This window comes from Meles meles, chromosome 9 (assembly GCF_922984935.1).
Source record: "Meles meles chromosome 9, mMelMel3.1 paternal haplotype, whole genome shotgun sequence".
Taxonomy (NCBI): domain Eukaryota; kingdom Metazoa; phylum Chordata; class Mammalia; order Carnivora; family Mustelidae; genus Meles; species Meles meles.
This window is the reverse complement of record NC_060074.1, coordinates 10290419-10308792: the sequence shown is the minus strand read 5'-3', so window position 1 is coordinate 10308792 and position 18374 is coordinate 10290419. Positions and strand designations below refer to the sequence as shown.

At 40.5% G+C, this 18374-nt stretch overlaps 1 protein-coding gene across 2 annotated transcripts in view; it reads right to left on the bottom strand.

Moving 5' to 3' along the window:
- The window catches only part of PLCL1 (phospholipase C like 1 (inactive)), a 362944-nt gene that overhangs the window by 50660 nt on the left and 293910 nt on the right, over positions 1–18374 (bottom strand). For both annotated transcript variants that reach the window (XM_046019760.1, XM_046019761.1), the window contains exons 4-5: positions 13565–13640; positions 11155–11264 (exon numbers count right to left, since the gene is read on the bottom strand). In XM_046019760.1, the coding sequence (XP_045875716.1) occupies positions 11155–11264; positions 13565–13640 (186 nt within the window). The remainder of the gene's footprint in view (positions 1–11154; positions 11265–13564; positions 13641–18374) is intronic.

Genomic DNA, 18374 nt, shown 5'->3' with positions numbered 1-18374 from the left:
GGACAGCTACATGCAAAAGAATGAAACTGGACCACTTTCTTATATCATACACAAAAATAAACTTAAGGATCAAGAACCTAAATGTGAGACCTGAACCCATAAAAATCCTAGAAGACAGCACAGGCAGTCACCTCTCTGAGGTTGGCCATAACAGCATTTTTCTAGATATGTCTCCTGAAGCAAGGGAAACAAAAGCAAAAATAAAAATAAAAAGCTTCTGCACAGCAAAGGAAATAGTCAACAAAACTCAAAGACAACCTAATAAAAGAGAGAAGATATTTGCAAATGATATATTCAATAAAGGATTAGTACCCAAAATATATAAAGAACTTATACAACTCAACACACACACAAAACAAATAATCCAATTAAAAAATGGGCAGAAGGTATAAACAGACTTTTCTCCAGAGAAGTTTACAAATTGCCAACAAACACATGAAAAGACACACAACATCACTCAGCATCAGGGAAATACAAATCAAAACCACACTGAGATGCCACCTCACACCTGTCAGAACGGCTAAAATCAAAAATACCGGAAACAAGTATTGACAGGATGCAGACAAAAAGAAATCCTTGTGCAGTGTTGGTGGGAATGTGAACAGGTGCAGCCACTATGAAAAATAGCTTGGAGTTTTCTCAAAAATTAAAAATAAAAGTACCCTGTGATCCAGTAATTCCACTCCTGGGCATTTACCCAAAGAAAATGAAAACATTAATTTGAAAAGATAGATGGACTCCTATGTTTATTGCAGCATTGCTTACAATAGCTAAATTATGGAGGAAGCCCAAGTGTCCATTAATAGATAAATGGATAAAGAAGATATCTCACACACACACACACACACACACACACACACACACACACTCACAGTGGAATATTATTCAGCCATAAAATAGAAAAGAATCTTGCCATTTGCCACAACATTGATGGCTCTAGAGAGTATAAGGCTAAGCAAGTCAGTCAAAGACAAATGCCATATGATTTCACTCATATGTGGAATTTAAGAAACAAAACAAACAGAAAAAAATAAAAAAACAGACTCTTTAACAATAGAGAGCAAATCGATGGTTACCAGAGGGATGGTGGGAGGGAGGTTGGGTGAAATCGGTGAAGGGGATTAACGAGTCCACTTATCTCAAAGAGCACTGAGGATAGAATTGTTGAATCACTATACTGTACACCTGAAACCCATATAACACTATGTTAACTATGCTGGAATTAAACTTAAAAATCAAAAGAAATGAAATCTTGCCATTTGCGACGACGTGGATGGAACTAGAGGGCATCATGCTTAGTGAAATAAGTCAATCGGAGAAAGACAACTATCATATGATCTTCCTGATATGAGGACATGGAGAAGCAACATGGGGGGTTAGTGCGATAGGAGAAGAATAAATGAAACAAGATGGGATTGGGAGGGAGACAAACCATAAATGACTCTTAATCTCACAAAACAAACTGGGGGTTGTGGGGGGGAGGTGGGGTTGGGAGAGGGGGAGGGGGTTATGGACATTGGGGAGGGTATGTGCTATGGTGAGTGCTGTGAAGTGTGTAAACCTGGCGATTCACAGACCTGTACCCCTGGGGATAAAAATACATTATATGTTTATAAAAAAAAAAATTGGAAGGGGAGGCGAACCATAAGAGACTATGGACTCTGAAAAACAACCTGAGGGTTTTGAAGGTTCAGGGGTGGGAGGTTGGGGGAACAGGTGGTGGGTAATAGGGAGGGCACGTTTTGCATGGAGCACTGGGTGTTGTGCAAAAACAATGAATACTGTTACGCTGAAAAAATAAATAAAATGGAAAAAAAAACTTAAAAATAAATAAATGTAAAACACACAAAAAGTATTCATATACAACAGAATATTGTTCAGCTATGTAAGAGAAGGAATTTCTGACATATATTACAAAATGGCTGAGCCTGCATGACTCCACTTTTTTTTTTTAAGATTTTTTTATTATTTAGTTTTTCAACAGAGAGAGATCACAAGTAGGCAGAGAGGCAGGCAGAGAGAGAGAGGAGGAAGCAGGCTCCCACCAAGGAGACAGCCCAATGCAGGGCTCGATCCCAGGACCCTGGGATCATGACCTGAGCCGAAGGCAGAGGCTTTAACCCTCTGAGCCACCCACGCGCCCCTGCATGACTCCACTTTTATGAGGTACTTAGAGTAGTCAAAAATCATAGAAACAAAGTAGAAGGGTAGTTTTCAGGGGCTGAGCTTTTTTTAATAGATCCCAAATTTTAGTTTTACAAGATGAGAAAAGTTATGGGCATGGATGGTGGTGATGGCTGCACGGCGCTGTGAATGTATTTAATACCGCTGAAATGGATGCTTAAGAATAGTTAAGTGGTAAAATTTATGTTCTATGTATTTGAGCACAATAAAAAAATTATAATAATAAAAACTCTGGGAATCAAAAACTCCCAGAAGATGGTAAGTACAGATCATCTTACTGGATAGAGCAATCGGGAAGGGAAAGTATGGCAGTGGGGAAGATTGCAGTGAGAGTCTATGAAGTGAGACTAGAAACTGAATGTAATTAGAGCTTCATGGGGCCAAAGGTTAAAAACAAAACAAAACAAAGGAGGGGGATTAACACATAGAAGGGAAGGTGTATAAGTAGAGAGATTTACACTATTGATAGGTTTAGTGACAAAAGGATAGTGTGTTTAAGCCATGTAATGAGTTAAGCACAGAGAAAGATTGCAAATAACTTTTAATCATAAAAATGTGAAGACCTAGAAGGACTCGAGCTATCGTAAAATCTGATCTCATCCTTTGGTGAGAAAGATAATTTAATTTTTTTTCAAAGATTTTATTTATTTGACAGAGAGAGACCACAAGTAGGCAGAGAGGCAGGCAGGGGGGAGGTGGGGAAGCAGGCACCCGCTGAGCAGAGAGCCTGATGCGGGGCTCGATCCCAGGACCCTGAGATAATGACCTGAGCCGAAGGCAGAGGCTTTAACCCACTGAGCTACCCAGGTGCCCCAGATAATTTAATTTTTAAAGAATTATTTATTTATATATTTGACAGGGAGAGAGCACAAGCAGGGGGAAGTGGCAAAAGGGAGAGGGAGAAGCAGACTCCCCAGAACAGGGAGCCTGATACAGAGCTTGATCCCAGGACCTTGGGATCATGACCTGATCTGAAGACAGATGCTTAACCAACTGAGCCAGCCAACCAGGCATCCCCAGATACTCTAATTTTTAAAAATTACACTACTTGCAGATTTTTAAATTCATGTCTAACTTCCTGTAGGTCTAACCTCTTAGATAATTAACTCTAAGATAAAATAGGCACTCACAGCTCAAAATTTTGTTACTTTGTATGTATTAATAGAAAGTATTTTCTTCAAGGAATTAAAAGCTGTGTGTGTGTGTGTGTGTGTGTGTGTGTGTGTGTGTGTGTGTGTCTAGTCTCTTTATTCAGAATTAAAAGCTTTGTTTAAAACTCTTTGAAAGTTCCCGTCTCAGGATTGGTGACTTAAAAGCTCTTCAATTTTGCTTTTCAGTCTCCTTTCTTCTCAGTGAAAGCGTGAGGAATTTGCCTACAGGGACTTCACCTCTCATTTCTAAATCATCTCAGGTTTGTGATTCAAAGGAAGATTCCAGAACTTCTGCTCCAAAAGCTTAGGTCATAAAGGATAGACTGAGCACCTGAGAAGCAGAGTGGAGGGGGTATGAGGAAGGAATAGGAGAAGGAGCATGGCCTTTGCAAAGCTCTTGCTGGCAGCACAGCTCTGGAAACTTCCTCCTCCTCATGGAGCTGTGGAGGCTGGCAAGGTCTAGACTGAAAGCCAGTGAACAGTGTAGCTGTCCAAGAGAAACAGGAGGAGGTTGGCTGGGTTCTCAGGGTGGGCCCAGGGTCGGCCCTCGGTTTTGGTATTTTTGTTATTTTGTTTTGCTTTCCTAATCTCAGTGGTATCTGCCCAAGTGCTCAATTACATCCAATCGCCCCAGAGTGATCAGGCCCTGGGGAGCTGATTCACACTGTCCACGCTCATTGGAGAGGCACTGGTGAAAAAGGAAGTTAACTGACTCACTTACAAAGAGAAATGTAACTTCCAGGCAGATAGGACGCGTTACGTCATGTGGTCAATCCATCCCATCACCATCAGAACAGGATACTTGGAAAGACAAGTTGAGACCAGAGTGGCTTGGTGAATGCGGTGTGGGAACAGGGAGAGCAGGTAGTCCAACGCTACACTCTTTGTAGGGATATGCTGCCAAGGTGATTGGAATTCCCATGTTACCTGCACAGGACACTTACTCCTATAAGACACTAAATATAAAGCACTTAGTACAGTACTAGGCACATAGCAAGCACTCAGTTAACCTACCATTATTCTGGTGCTATCAATATCCTGACAGTAGAGGATAGTGGGCTGACAGCATGGGCTCTGGATGTGGTTCCTTGCTCCACCGCTCAACTCCCACATGCCAGTGGGAAGGTTATTTAACGTCTCCAGCCTCAGTTTTTTAAATCTATAAAATGGGTGTAGTAACAGCAACTTTACAGTGTTCTCCTTAAAATGACGTAAGATGTTGTGTGAAGATCACTTAACTGCCTATGTAAGCAGTGAATGCTAATTATTAGAAATAAAAATAACAATTATACAGCACTTTACATATGCTGGAAACCACTTTACATATATCAACTTCTTTAGTCCTCATGTCACCCTATGAGTGGGTGGGTGTTGTTGAAGAACCTCATTAGAGTCACCGAAATCTGCTCCCTCTCCTTTTTTCTTTTAAGATTTAATTTATTTATTTGACAGAAAGAGAGGGAACACAAGCAGGGGGAGTGGGAGAGGGAGAAGCAGACCTCCTGCTGAGCAGGGAGTCCAATGTGGGGCTCGATCCCAGTACCCTGGGATCATGACCTGAGTTGAAGGCAGATGCTTAACTGACTGAGCCACCCAGGCACCCCAATAATAGCTTATTTCCCCCTGCTTGTGCTAGCTCTCTGTCTCTCTCCATTCCTCTCTTTGTGTCAAATAAATAAATGAAATCTTTAAAAAAAAAAAAAGGAAAAAAAGAAATAAGATATTGTTTTAAGCCCCTGATGTTTTCAGAGTTTTGTTTCCATGGCACAGTCTATCTCAATTGACTCAGAAGCACAGAGGCAAAAGGAGATTTTTCCAAGGCTACAAGGCTAGAGTGTTTGGATTCAGAGTCTATACTCTTAACTACTTTGCCTTACATTTCTTAACAATTCATAGTAATATCGATATAAGAAGAGTTTATTGTTAATACATGGTTATTCTTGAGGGTCTGTTTCTTTAGACTTCGTAAATGGTGGTTCTTTTGTGAGCGAGTTGCCACAGGAGGAAAGCTAACCTCTCTTCAGCTTCTGCAACCAACAGCCAGCAGCTGCCAGAAACACCACTGGAGAAGTTCTCCATAGACAACACAGAGGACACTGGACATGTTCTTTCTTTATACAAACTCAGAGCAGCCTCCAGGGGCACAATCACTACGGCTGCCGGAGATCCTGACTTGATACACACAGAATCACAAAGAATGATTTAAAATGTCCACAGTCATTCAGTGTCTTCATACCTCTTTTCTTTTTTTTTTTTTAAAGATTTTATTTATTTGACAGACAGAGAGATCACAAGTAGGAAGAGCAGCAGGCAGAGAGAGATGGGGAAGCAGGCTCCCCACTGAGCAGAGAGCCCGATGCAAGACTCGATACCAGGAACCTGAGATCATGACCTGAGCTGAAGGCAGAGGCCTAACCCACTGAGCCACCCAGGTGCCCCCATACCTCTTTTCTTAATAACACATCATCCTGCTGCCCTTCTCCTATCTCTCGACAATGAGCAAAGCCTTCAAGTGGGTCTGCAGGCTCTGTTAGCTGACATCCATTTAATTTCCCTTATGCAGCAAGATTCCCCAGACATGTGGGGGCCTGAAATTTGGGGACCAAATAAGAGAATCTGCCTGCATGAGCAATGCAGCAAAGGTGCCCGAGGAAAAGTGACAAGCCTCAGCCTCTGCTCTTCCCAAGGAAAAGGAAACTGTTGCCAAGATAAAAGCCGAAGAAGCAGAGGCTTAAACAGGAATAAAAAGCCAAAAGTTGGGCAGAAAAAGATTAGTCCTATTTAATGAACATAAATCTATAAAAAGAAACTTGTGTTTTTTTTAATGGCACACACTGGAATGAATTAAATTACAAGCTGGAAATCTATCTAGGGAAAGTATAAGTACATATCAATTAACAGAAGTACTCATTAATGAAGTAATGATTCATTCATAATTTATTTACTACAACTAGTAACCAATGAAATTTATGAGAAAATAAGAGGTTGGCCACTTCCTAATATTTTATTCCTTTCTAAGCTCTAGTGACCACCTACCTTCATAACTTTTCCTTTACAATAAAATGTTCACTGGTTACATTTTTTCAATATTATTTTTATTTATCTCGAGTTGACACATCTCTAGCCTGCGAAAATTGATTTTTTTCATCAAATTTTTAAAAATATAAAGATAATGGAATTTATTTCCTTAAAATAGCCAACAGGCCAAGTTAGAAAAATATATATATTGGGAAAGCTCATTAAAAATGCTGCCCATGGGCGCCTGCATGGCTCAGTTGGTTGGGCGACTGCCTTCGGCTCAGGTCATGACCCCGGAGTGCGGGGATCAAGTCCCACATCGGGCTCCCAGCTCCATGGGGAGTCTGCTTCTCCCTCTGACCTTCTCCCCTCTCATGTTCTCTCTCTCTCTCTCTCAAATAAATAAATAAAATCTTTTAAAAAATGCTACTCATGGGTTCCTTTTTTTTTAAGATTTCATTTATTTATTTGACAAAGAGAGATAGCGAAAGAGGGAACACACGCGGCGGGAGTGGAAGAGAGAGAAGCAGGCTTCCTGCTGAGCAGGGAGCCTGATGTGGGGCTCAATCCCAAGACCCCGGGATCATGACCTGAGCTGAAGGCATATGCTTAACAACTGACCCACCCACGCACCCTTGTGTGCTTTTCCTAATTTCAGTTTTGTAGGTGTAACCGCCTTACAATGAAGTTCTTTTTATACTTGAGGAGTCAAGTCACTCTGGATGGAGTCCAAGACTTTAAGTGAATTCTACTTCATAACACATTGTGTTTTATCAGTGACACAGTATAAATTCATATCTCTCTTCCAAAAGATCTTCAGAACTCTCATGAGTGAAACACTTCCAAAATTAATAACAACTTACTACAACAGGTTAACTAAGTAAGTGAAGTTGTCGCATCTTTTCCTGGAAGACTTAAAGCACTGGGAAAATTCCCATTGTAAAATTTTAATATTATGTTAATGACCAAATAAAATTCTTTTCTGAAGGACAGCATGGAGAAAAGACAGATGGGAGGAACTCTTAATGTGTGAGGGTAGGATGAAATGGAGCTATCTTGGTCCAATGATTATCTGGGAAATATACTGAAGACTGAGTCATTGAGACATGTTTCATCATACCACTCCAAATAAACACAATGGCTATTTAGGGAGTTCGAGCTTGTGCTCAGCAATGAGAAAGAAAGAAAAAGATAGGAGGAAAATGTTATAGTTGGCTATTGGCATATGGCTACAGTGTGGGGAAATGCAAACGTTCTGTTAAGCAAGTCCCTAATCTGAGCCCATGCATGGTGCTAAAATATGAATGGAAGCGAAAAAAATATACATGGATGGGAGCTTCTAGGACCATCTTGATTTCAGCCTTCTTGCTGGATCCTAAGTCCTCATCTCTGGCTTGCAGAATTTGGACACTAAGTGTAATTCATATCCATTGTATTATAGAGCTATTCATCTTTGTCTCTGCAAGTTTTTCTCTAGCTTCCTTTTCATGTATTAATATCAGATCAATGTAATACTGAATTGTAGGAAACATAAATTAAAGAATTTATTTTTTAGTCTCAGCTCAGTTTGTTTGAAAGTCAGTCCCCCCTTCCACCAGTCCGTGCTCCAACCCACCATTTCCCTGGGGGCACATCTGTCATATTTTCTTGCCTCTCCCTTACTTGTTGGAATGTACATTGGAATTAAATATGTTTAGATACATGAACCCACATATTCAAACAATATTAATAATTCCTCACTCCCTTCCCCTAAATAGTGAAGAGTACTTATATAAATTATATAAGGAAACCCTTCCAGTTGGCAAATGCACAATGTTAGAGAGATCCCTGCCATAGCCTAGTAATTCAGTGAGTATGTCTTATGAGTTTGGTTATTACTCATTCAACCAGTTGTAAGCAACATAAACTGAACCTAGAAAACTTAAGAAAAGGGGCATTTACTGGAAGATGTTAGGAGCTTGGAAAATCAATAGGAAGGCTAGAGAACAAAGTAGGAACTAAAAGCTTCACATTTGAGATACAAGAAGTAAAGGGAGAGTGTCAGAAGGATCTTCTCAGAGAAGCACCATTAGACTAAAGAGCCTCCCAAAGAGCCCAGCCTCTGTCCCTCAGCTAAAAATTAAAATTCCAAGGACCCCTGGGTGGCTCAATTGGTGAAGCATCTGACTGGATTTTGGCTCAGGTCATGATCTCAGGGTCATGAGATCAAGCCCCATGTTATGTGTTACTTAGTAACACATACTGGGCATGGAGCCTGCTCGGGTTTCTCTCTCTCTCTCTCTCTCTCTCTCTTTCTGTGTCCCTGTCCTCACTCTCTCTCTCACTCAAAAAAAAAGAAAAAAGCCAAATTCTAAGAAGGTCATTTGTTCAGCACTTGTGAAGAGAGCCCCTGATTAACAAGCCCACGAAATGCAATAAGGGAAAGGAAATATTGAAAGTTGAGGAAAATTCACTCTTCTTACTTAAGTTGTTAGCAGTCAAGCTGAAATACCAGCAGTTAGTTCGTAAACTGTAGCAGTAGAATACTGGTCATGTTTCAAAAGGTCTGTCTTCATGTGACACGGACAGCATTTGCTCAGCCCCATCTAGCAATCCTCCTCTGTTGCTAGACCAAACCAACACAGAAACCAACCTCAGAAAAGAGTGAAGACCTTACGTCATAGGTTAATAAAGAAACAAGAAATTGTATCTCGGTTTAAAGATTAGTCGACTTAAAAATTTATTAAAGAAAATAAGAAAAACAACAAACTTGTTCCTCCAATGGTCGTCGTCACCTGCCAAAAGTAATAGTGTATGTGGGTGTGTATAGAGAGTGCCTAGTTTTAAGCACGGTGCCTCAGATTTGTATGTACTACCTCATTTAACGGTCCCCAAACCCTGAGTGTTAGTATTATTGTCACCCTAATATTATTGTCAACCATCAGAGGGATCCCATAACTTGGCTAAATCTTCACAGCTATAAGGCAACCTGCATGCCGAGTCGGCCACACCCCTGGGCTAGGCTGACTAGACTCAATCACATGGGCTGAGTTTTATAGGAGGCAGGAGGATAGTGTAGTGTAGAACCATGGGCATGAGTTGAAATCTCAGCTTTGCCACTTACTGGCTGAAGGTAAGAAATTTAAACCTCACTTAGCCTCAGTTTCCTCATCTGTGAGACGGGGAGAGTCACACCAAGGTCAGCGTGAGTTGCTGCAAGGTCAGCCCATCCTTGCAAAGAGAAAAGGGAAATGTATATAAACTGCTTAGCCATGAGTGCTTGTCACATATTACTTACTGAGTAACTGAAGGCTATTTTTAGTTGTACGTCTGTGTCCCTTGGTAGACTAGTCCTCGAGGTTCCAGTGTCACTCTGGATATTTGTATCCATAGCACCTTTCTCAGTGACCGGCACATTAACAAGCCCACATAAAGATCTGCTGACTAGAAGGTGTTTGTATCAGCGTGCACGCTACCAAGTTGTACTCTAATATTAGAAAATGAGCTTTTCCTTATACTAACGCTTCTCTCTACTCATTAAAAGAAATGATGCCTATTTTCCACCACCCCACTTCCGGCCTCAGACTTCAACTCATGAGGTCAGGGATGGTACCTCTTCTGTTCTCTGTGGATCCTCAATGATTAGCACAGAGCCCAGTACATAGTGGGAGGTTAACAAATACTTGTGAACTGAATTTTTAATAAACATTTGCGATATATCTTTCAGTTTATCTAGCACTTTCATTTAAACGTATTTCTCAGCAGAGCAAGTTCAGCATATCTCTTTGGCACCAGACTGCCTGGGTTCAAATTCCACCACCATCATTCACTAGCACCGTGGTCTTGGGTAATATACCTAAGTTTTTAATGCCTCCATTTTCTCACCTGTAAAATGAGACTAATAATAGTATTGGAGGGCGCCTGGGTGGCTCAGTTGTTTAAGCACCTGCCTTCAGCTCAGGTGATGATCCCAGGATCCTGAGACTGAGCTGGCATTGACAGGGGGCGGGGGGATCTCTAAGAGAGAGTCTGCTTCTCCCTCTCCCTTTGCCCCTCCCTCCCATCTCATGTGTGTGAGCTCTCTCCCTCCCTCTCAAACAAATAAAATCTTTAAAAATAATAATAATAGTATTGGGTTGTGTGTATTAAAATGTTAATGTATACAAAGCTTGTAAAACAGTATGTGGGACATAGGTCTTTAAACTTCAGCAATGAGTAATTTTGTTTGTGGCTGTTTTCTTCCCATCACGCTGTCAGGAATAAATTATTCCAACTGCCTAAATCATCTCTCCTTTCACATAAGAAAATATGAAAAGTGGCATCTTTATTTCAAAATCCTAAAATCAATTTTCAGAAGAGCAAATCATAATCTCCAGAAACTGACTTCCAAAGCTATTTGTAAAAATAAATGTATTTATAGAGACTCTTCTTAAAATAAAATAATCCTAAATGGCTCCAGATATTCTGTAGTTTAAAGCTCTTCCAAATCACTCGTGTTGGATCCTTGTCTCACAACATTTGGCGTTATTCTTTCCACAAACAAGAACAGCTATATTGACTTGAGGAGAAGCATTCATTTGAGTAAAAACACAGGCTGGCGGAATTAGGTCGCGCTGTCCTGTTTCCACCACAACCCTCATTTGCTCTATTACGGCAAACAGTATGTCAATCTCCCCATCACTTAGATCATGAACCTGGTGATTAGGCCACACATTACTTGAAAATTCCAATCACTGTATTTAACCACTGATGCTTTTCTACACATTCAAGAGATGAGCAGGGAAAAAATAAAGGCAAAGAGGCACCTGAGAATTGAATTTACCTTCAATACTGTAATGTTCCAAGCAAAGCTCTCAGTTGCCTTGTTGAGTTTTCTTCCTTTCAAGCCTTCTTTCGCCCCTAGATTATGAAGTTCCTCATGGAATTCCATCCCTTTGGAAAAAGAACATATAAGAATTCTTACTACAGATTTCAGAAAAATGGGCATCTTATCATGAAAAAATTTCCCATTCCTTTCCTCTCATAGTTTTGAAAACCCTGAATTAAATGTTCCTTCCCATTCTGTTCGTCCCCACCAGTGGCTAACCTTAGGGGAAAACTAACAATAACAAATGCATTAGACCAAATTACATTTTAAACAGCCAGGAACCACCAGATAAAGACATAAGGAGGAGGTTAAGAACCAAATTCTTCTAGGAGATTACATGTGTCTTGTTTGTCTTCTACCCGGTTTTTTATGTGACATGGTGTAGCGTGTGACCATGTGTGATGGCTAACCATATGTGATAGATGCACTTAGTTTACTTTTCCTTATAAGCCACCCATATGGTTTGACAGTAGACCCTGGAGTCCGTATGGATAACGATGTTAATCAATAAATGTTGAGCAAAAATAAAAAGATGTTTTATAAATAGCGTTTCTGGAAACAACTAAATACTGCAGATTTGGGAATGGCCTTGAAGTTATTTTTAGCTCAACCATTTCTCAAGCTTGACTACTATAAAAAATATCACCATCCTCAGAGTTGAGAATCACACTTTCTTCCGGACAGCTTCCGCCATCTTTGGAAAGCTATGACTGATAGCAAGCCAAAGTCTCTCTCCCTGAAATCGTCACTTCTGGGTGCTAGCTAGACCCAGACCAGCTAAGTCTAATCTCTTTTCCACTGTGCAACCCTTTAAATCTTTGAAGAAAGAGGGGTGCCTGGGTGGCTCAGTGGATTAAGCCGCTGCCTTCGGCTCAGGTCATGATCTCAGGGTCCTGGGATCGAGCCCCGCATCGGGCTCTCTGCTCCACGGGGAGCCTGCTTCCTCCTCTCTCTCTGCCTGCCTCTCTGCCTACTTGCGATCTCTCTCTCTGTCAAATAAATAAATAAAATCTTAAAAAAAAAATCTTTGAAGAAAGATACTTGATAAAATCCACTAGAGTCTTTTCTCCTCCAGATTAAACATTTTAGCCTGTTTCAGCTTTACTAACAATGTCTCTTTTCTAAAGATGACATCCGGGCAGAGCCTCCACATTGCACAGCTTCCTGGAGTCGAGCTTGTAGGGACCTGCATCCAGGAATATCATACTCGAAGTGGGGTTGAAGCAGCCCACACAGGGTAGAGATTTACCGCCACCCTCCTTGTTTTAGTTACTCTACTTTTCTAATGCAGCTAAAAACCACATTAACCTTTCCGGCATTAACACCACAAATATAGCGTATGGTTAGAGCATGATTGTGGGGTTGGGTCACACTCTGGTTCTACTACTTACTGGCCACATAAGCATGAGTAAGGCCCTGAAATGCTCTGCAATCTGGTTTCCTCACTAGTGAAATGGTGATAACAAGAGAGCTTACCTCAAGGGATTGTGGTTGAAGATTAAATGAGTCAATACATACAAAGCTCTCAAAGCAGTGTCTGGCATATAAAAGCATCCTATAGGTACTGATATTATTTTTGTGCTTTCTGTCAACAGAAACATTTAAGCCTATGTACCAGTCAGGGAAAAGCACCATTTTCTAAAGTCTAGTCTGAGTTCAGAGGTCAGCTCTACCCTGTGCTAATATGGAATCTTGAGTGATTCACTTAATCTCTCAGAATCTCAGATGCCTCATCTATAAGCTGGATACAATGGTGATTACCTTGCAGAATTGTTAAAAGGGCTAAGTAACAGTGTGTGTGTGCACAGTATATCATGTGCAAATATATCAAGCAATTGTCGTTATTGTCATCTTCCTCATCATAATCATTGTGCATGGGCATAAAGGAAAACATAAATCTAAGAAAGATAAGAGTACAGCGTGTGGATGAAAGTGAATGTAGATAAACGGAGGGGTACCCTCACAGATATGTGACCCGTCCCATCCTTAAAGAAAGAACAAATCTAAAATAATGACTAATAAGTGAGGCAAAAGTCTAGGAGATTAATAGGATTATGGCTCAAATTATAAAAATGAGGTGGTTCTTAAGGGGCAACGTGTAGTAAAGGGTTTTGGCAGACTTCCCAGTAGATTCAGAAGAGATTACCTCTCTAGATATCTTTAGACACTCCCTCTGTGGACATACACCAACCTACAGTCACCTCAGTTTCTTCTGTACCCAACAAAGACTCCAGTCTCACTCAAAAGAACAGTTAAACTATGGCACAAAATATTTCAATTTTAAGGGTAAAAACAGAAACTCTAAAAACTACTACAAATTATCATTAAGTTTCTAAACAAAATGGGGCAGACGTAGGGGGATTACCTGCTTTCTGACACTGCACAATCTTTTCCTGGACTGTATCTGCCATTTCTATGAGAAACCGGCTCTCTTGAATCATCTGTCACAAAATAAACATAAAAAAGTGGTAGTTAGAAGTCCTTAAACCAGCCCATTGGAAGGACAACATACAGAGAGATACTGGCAATAGTGGGGAACCATGGCCTTGACCACAAGAGACAGAGTATGGAAGGATCATGTCTGCCACAACCCCCATCCACTCTAGCCGGACTACCGCGAGAGTCACCCACTTCGTAATTACTTCAGTCATGTAACATGCTTGGCACCCCATGGGTGACAAATAAACAATTGTTAAATAAATGTATACGCATTCTTTAAGTCCCAGATCACATTCATGAACACCTCTTTCCCACCAAGTGACTGCAGCTTCAAGGCAAGTGGTACCAGACAATAGCAACAAGAATCGGAATGAAGAATCACCTAGTAGTGAGCTAAAGGACAACTGAACACATCAATGAAGTTAGCAGCTTGGATTTGGGCGGCCCAAAGAAGAGTAGAGGTCTGGTCCTCCCTCTAAAGGGTTGCAGCTCCACTGGCAAGAATGAGAAATGGGTCAGGTTTCAGAGACACCAATTCAACAGAGGTTGTAGGCAATAACCCCAAAATGGTGCTTCCTGCCCTTTATCTTTGGGGAGGAAACAAAAATGTCCAAGAAATACGTAACATACTAAATGAAGTAGGGGAAATAAGAAACTATTGGAGAGATGGAGAAAAGAAAAACCTGTACCTGAAGAAGAGGGAAGAAAATTGGTTAAAGAAGTTGTGATCAGGATAACAGGGGATTGGGGCCCTTCTGAAGAAGTGACTGAAGAAAGACATCCATTAGACAAACCAACACTTCTTGATATCCAGCAACTTTTCTACTCTCGGTAAGCGTTGTCCCATTTCACCTGGCTATTCTATGTTTTGTCTGTCAGAATATTCTGAAGGGAATTCAAGGCAGAAGCCAAAGTGGACATAAAGATATTGGGTAAGACATTTTTCATAGTTAAATGCTGTTGAACAGATTGTAGTCTTCTACAATCACTGACAATATAAAGTGGTTTATGATTACATATTTTTAAATAGAAAAGAATATCGAATCACATATTTTTAATGCCTAACAACTCTATAGGAGTAAAATCATACAATTCATTCATTTAATAATCATCTACTGAGCAGACGCTGTGTGTAAGCACTGTGGTAAGTATAAAGGGTGTGAGGCATTAAGGAGCAAAAACAGACATATTTCTATCTCCATGGAACTCGGAGTCTAGCAGGGAAGTCTGCTCAAATGGATGAATGAAATATGATAATTAATTCAACCAAACAAAATTGAGTTACTCATATTTTCTGCCTAAAGTGGCAGTTTAAAGTAAGTTATTTGGAGGGTTAAATTGACCATCAAAACCATAAAAGTAGATACCCATGAAGGTCTAGATTGAGTCACACATTTTAACTGCATTAACGCTTTCAACTCCCAAGAGGAAGTGGAAGGTTAGTGAGTAACAATTTACTAAATCCCTAACAGTAGCCTGACTTACTGCAGCTTCCAAGTGAATAAAATTTACAAGCAGAGAAAGATTTAATATGAGGACCATCTGATTTAGTCTTTTCTAAGCTTAGAATCCATGCATGTAACATCAATTGAGATTTACTATACTTTCAAAAGTCATCATATGTTGCAATAGCTAAGTAGTAGACAAAATGTTTTTACAAAACTCAAGCAAGGGAGACATTCATAAATAATGGACACATTTTGTGACTTTACCATAAGCAAACTAGATAATATAATATGCGTTTTTATAATCATTTAATTTTAGGACCAAAAGAATCTTAGGTATCATGACCACCCCCTTAATTTTGGAAGGAAGGAGGAAAGGGAGGGAGGGAGGGAGACATGAAGTGAAGTGAAGTGAAATCTTACAGGAATTAAGAATCTTGTCTAAAAAATAGAACTAATTAATGATGGTGCTGGAATTAAAGCCCCAGTTACCTGATATCCACTTACTTTCATGAAAAAATAGCACCCCTCTGAATTTGTCTGGCCTGGCCATATTCCTTGAGAGAATGCATGCCTTCACATACATGCTATCTTTTGAGCCTGAAATACGGCATTTTCAAAGTCACCTGGCCCAGCCTGTCAGGAAAAACATGAGGGCATGCCCATAATCAATCCATTTCAACAAGATTCAAATTTATCCTTTTTAAGAAAAACTCAAAAAAGTAATAGGATTGATAATTTCCTTTGATGATATCTTGCCTGACATCTTAACTCTCATATCTCTTGGTTTTGCTTTCAGTAGAGAACATATTCTTTGATTTAAAGAAAAAAAAACCCTCTTTATTGATTTGTTGCCAGTTTTCTTTGCAGTATATTACTAAATACCTCCTCAGTGTTGATCATAAAAGGAATACACTTCCTTCATCCAGAAACACCACACCCTCTGTCTAAGAACCTTGAGAGGAAGTGTCGTCTTTGCTATGGCTACCTCTTCTACCTGGACGTCCAATCCCTCACTGCTTCCCTCAGGAATCCATTCCTAATGACTCCTTCTTTTCTTATCCAAAATCTCTGCCTCTCTCCTTTTTCCCTTCTCCCTACACTTCTTATTTTAAAGTAAGCAAACAAAAACAATAACAAAATATTCTACTGGCCACTAATCCTCCTTTAAAAAATTAGCCCACACTCATTGCTTTGAGTCAAGCAAGACTCAATCAAGAACTTCAAGTTTAACCTTGGCCTCATCAACTACACCCTGGTCCATCCTCTGTCCTCATTCACTGAGGTGCTGACACCTCTGATCATTCCTCCTTCTTGATTTTGTGCATGTTTCTTTTTTGGCTTCACTCTTTCTTTGACTCCTGTACTACCTCTTTCTCCTTTTTTTATATCTATACATGTAGGAATCTTTTGAGCTGCCTGGCCTCAGCTCTCCATTCTTTCCTTTCACTATTCTCTCCTCATAGTAATTTTATCCATTCCTAGAGCCATGAAATATTATTCTCATGCAGAACATTTCGAAGCCAGTGTCCCCAACACTCCCTCTCTTCTAAATTCCAGATTCGTACTTTCAATGGACTACAACAACAGTTTCCGAAGTACGGAGGTACGTGCACTCTGGGGCAGGGAGCACAAGGTAATACTTCGACATGTGAGAAGAAACAATAAGGACTTTTATTCAGGTTTATTTTATCTATAAAACTAGAACAGAAATTAAGCTTTACAGATTGACCCTGCCTCCCTTGCCAAGTCAAGATCAGATGTCTCTACTGTGGTCAGTGAGGAAAGACGAGGAAGAGGGGGATTCCACATGGAAGAAGGGCTAACCGCAGCCTCATTTATTGGTTTCCTCCAGAATATTACAACTTAAATATGCCTGTAAAGTAGTAGAGCCATACTATTTATAGTGTCTTGTCCTAAATAAACTAAACCTTTCCAGTATGGATTCCTGAGAAGAAGATGAAGATCACCCAAGCACAAGCAAAAGCCGCGCGGCGTTCCACTCACAACATGATTTCCTCCTCAGCAACACAGACAAGTGAAAACAACGACAGTGGGATCAGATCAACATATCCAATTACATTAGAAGAGCAAAAAGATTTATTTCTATTATTTGTAAGTAAAACTTTTAAAATCCAATGTTAATTTCTATTCCTGATTTGGTTTTACCGTATAAGTTGTTATGTTATTAAGTTTATATCATTTACGAAGGAATACGTTCTCAAATTTTTACTAAGGAGTTGCCTATGCCGGGTCCTCTCTCTTCACCCCTCCAGACCCACTCTCTGCCATGTTCCGTGCTGGGGAGGTTGGTCTCTGCAGGTAACATCAAGCAGGCTCCCTTGCCTGCGACTTCTGTTGGGATGGTCAAGGGGACCCATCAGCAAGGGATCATGGGCGGGAGGCAGGAATAGAGAAGGCTTAGGGTAGTTACTCCCTTGACCATTCCCTTCCTGTTGGACTGTGGCTCCATAGCTTCCTCTCTACAAGACCACAGCTCCTGTCGAGTGGTCCCTCTCTGCCAGGGGCAGATAACAACTGTGTGCCCAAATGGCTCCCTCCCCTTCTCCTTTAGGCCTGGGAGTAATGACAGCTTTGCGCTGTTGCTATTGTTGGGGTGCTCACCATCCACTGTTGCTTCTTTAATGCTTACCCTTACTTTTATAACCAAACCCCTCATTTACTCCTTTAATCACCCCTTTGCTATCTGCAGAGAACAAATGAGGTAGAGATGCTTAGACTACCAGATACCCGTGCCTGTAATTTCCAGCATTCTCTGTCTCATCCAGACATCCAGGTTCAGATCTCCAATATTCTCTTTGCCTCACTGCATCCAGAAGATAAGCTCCTACATTTTGTCAGTCACCAAGATTTGCCTAACCTGCCACTTTTATCCCTTTGTTTCCTTCTTTAATCACAACACTCCTGGTTTAAGTCCACTCTCTGGACCATCTTTCAAATTCTAGTTGCATCTCAAATGCCATCATTAAAAATATGCTCTTCTCCATCTCATTCACCAATTCCCACCCCAACTCCAGCCCCCCCCCCAAAAAAAATCTCCTATTTTCTTCAAATGCTCACAAAGCTCTCTTGAAGGCACTCAGAGGTGGCTTTGAATCCCTGCTCAGCTACTGGCAGGTTCTGGTTCTTTCCACCTTACTCCTTCTCAATAACACTTTCAGAATCATCTTCCAAAAACATAGCACTAGTTACTTCCTGGTTTTATCATTTTCTCTTTTGCCTATTGAATGAAGTAAAAAATATTTTAATCCAGAATTCAAGTCTTCCCAT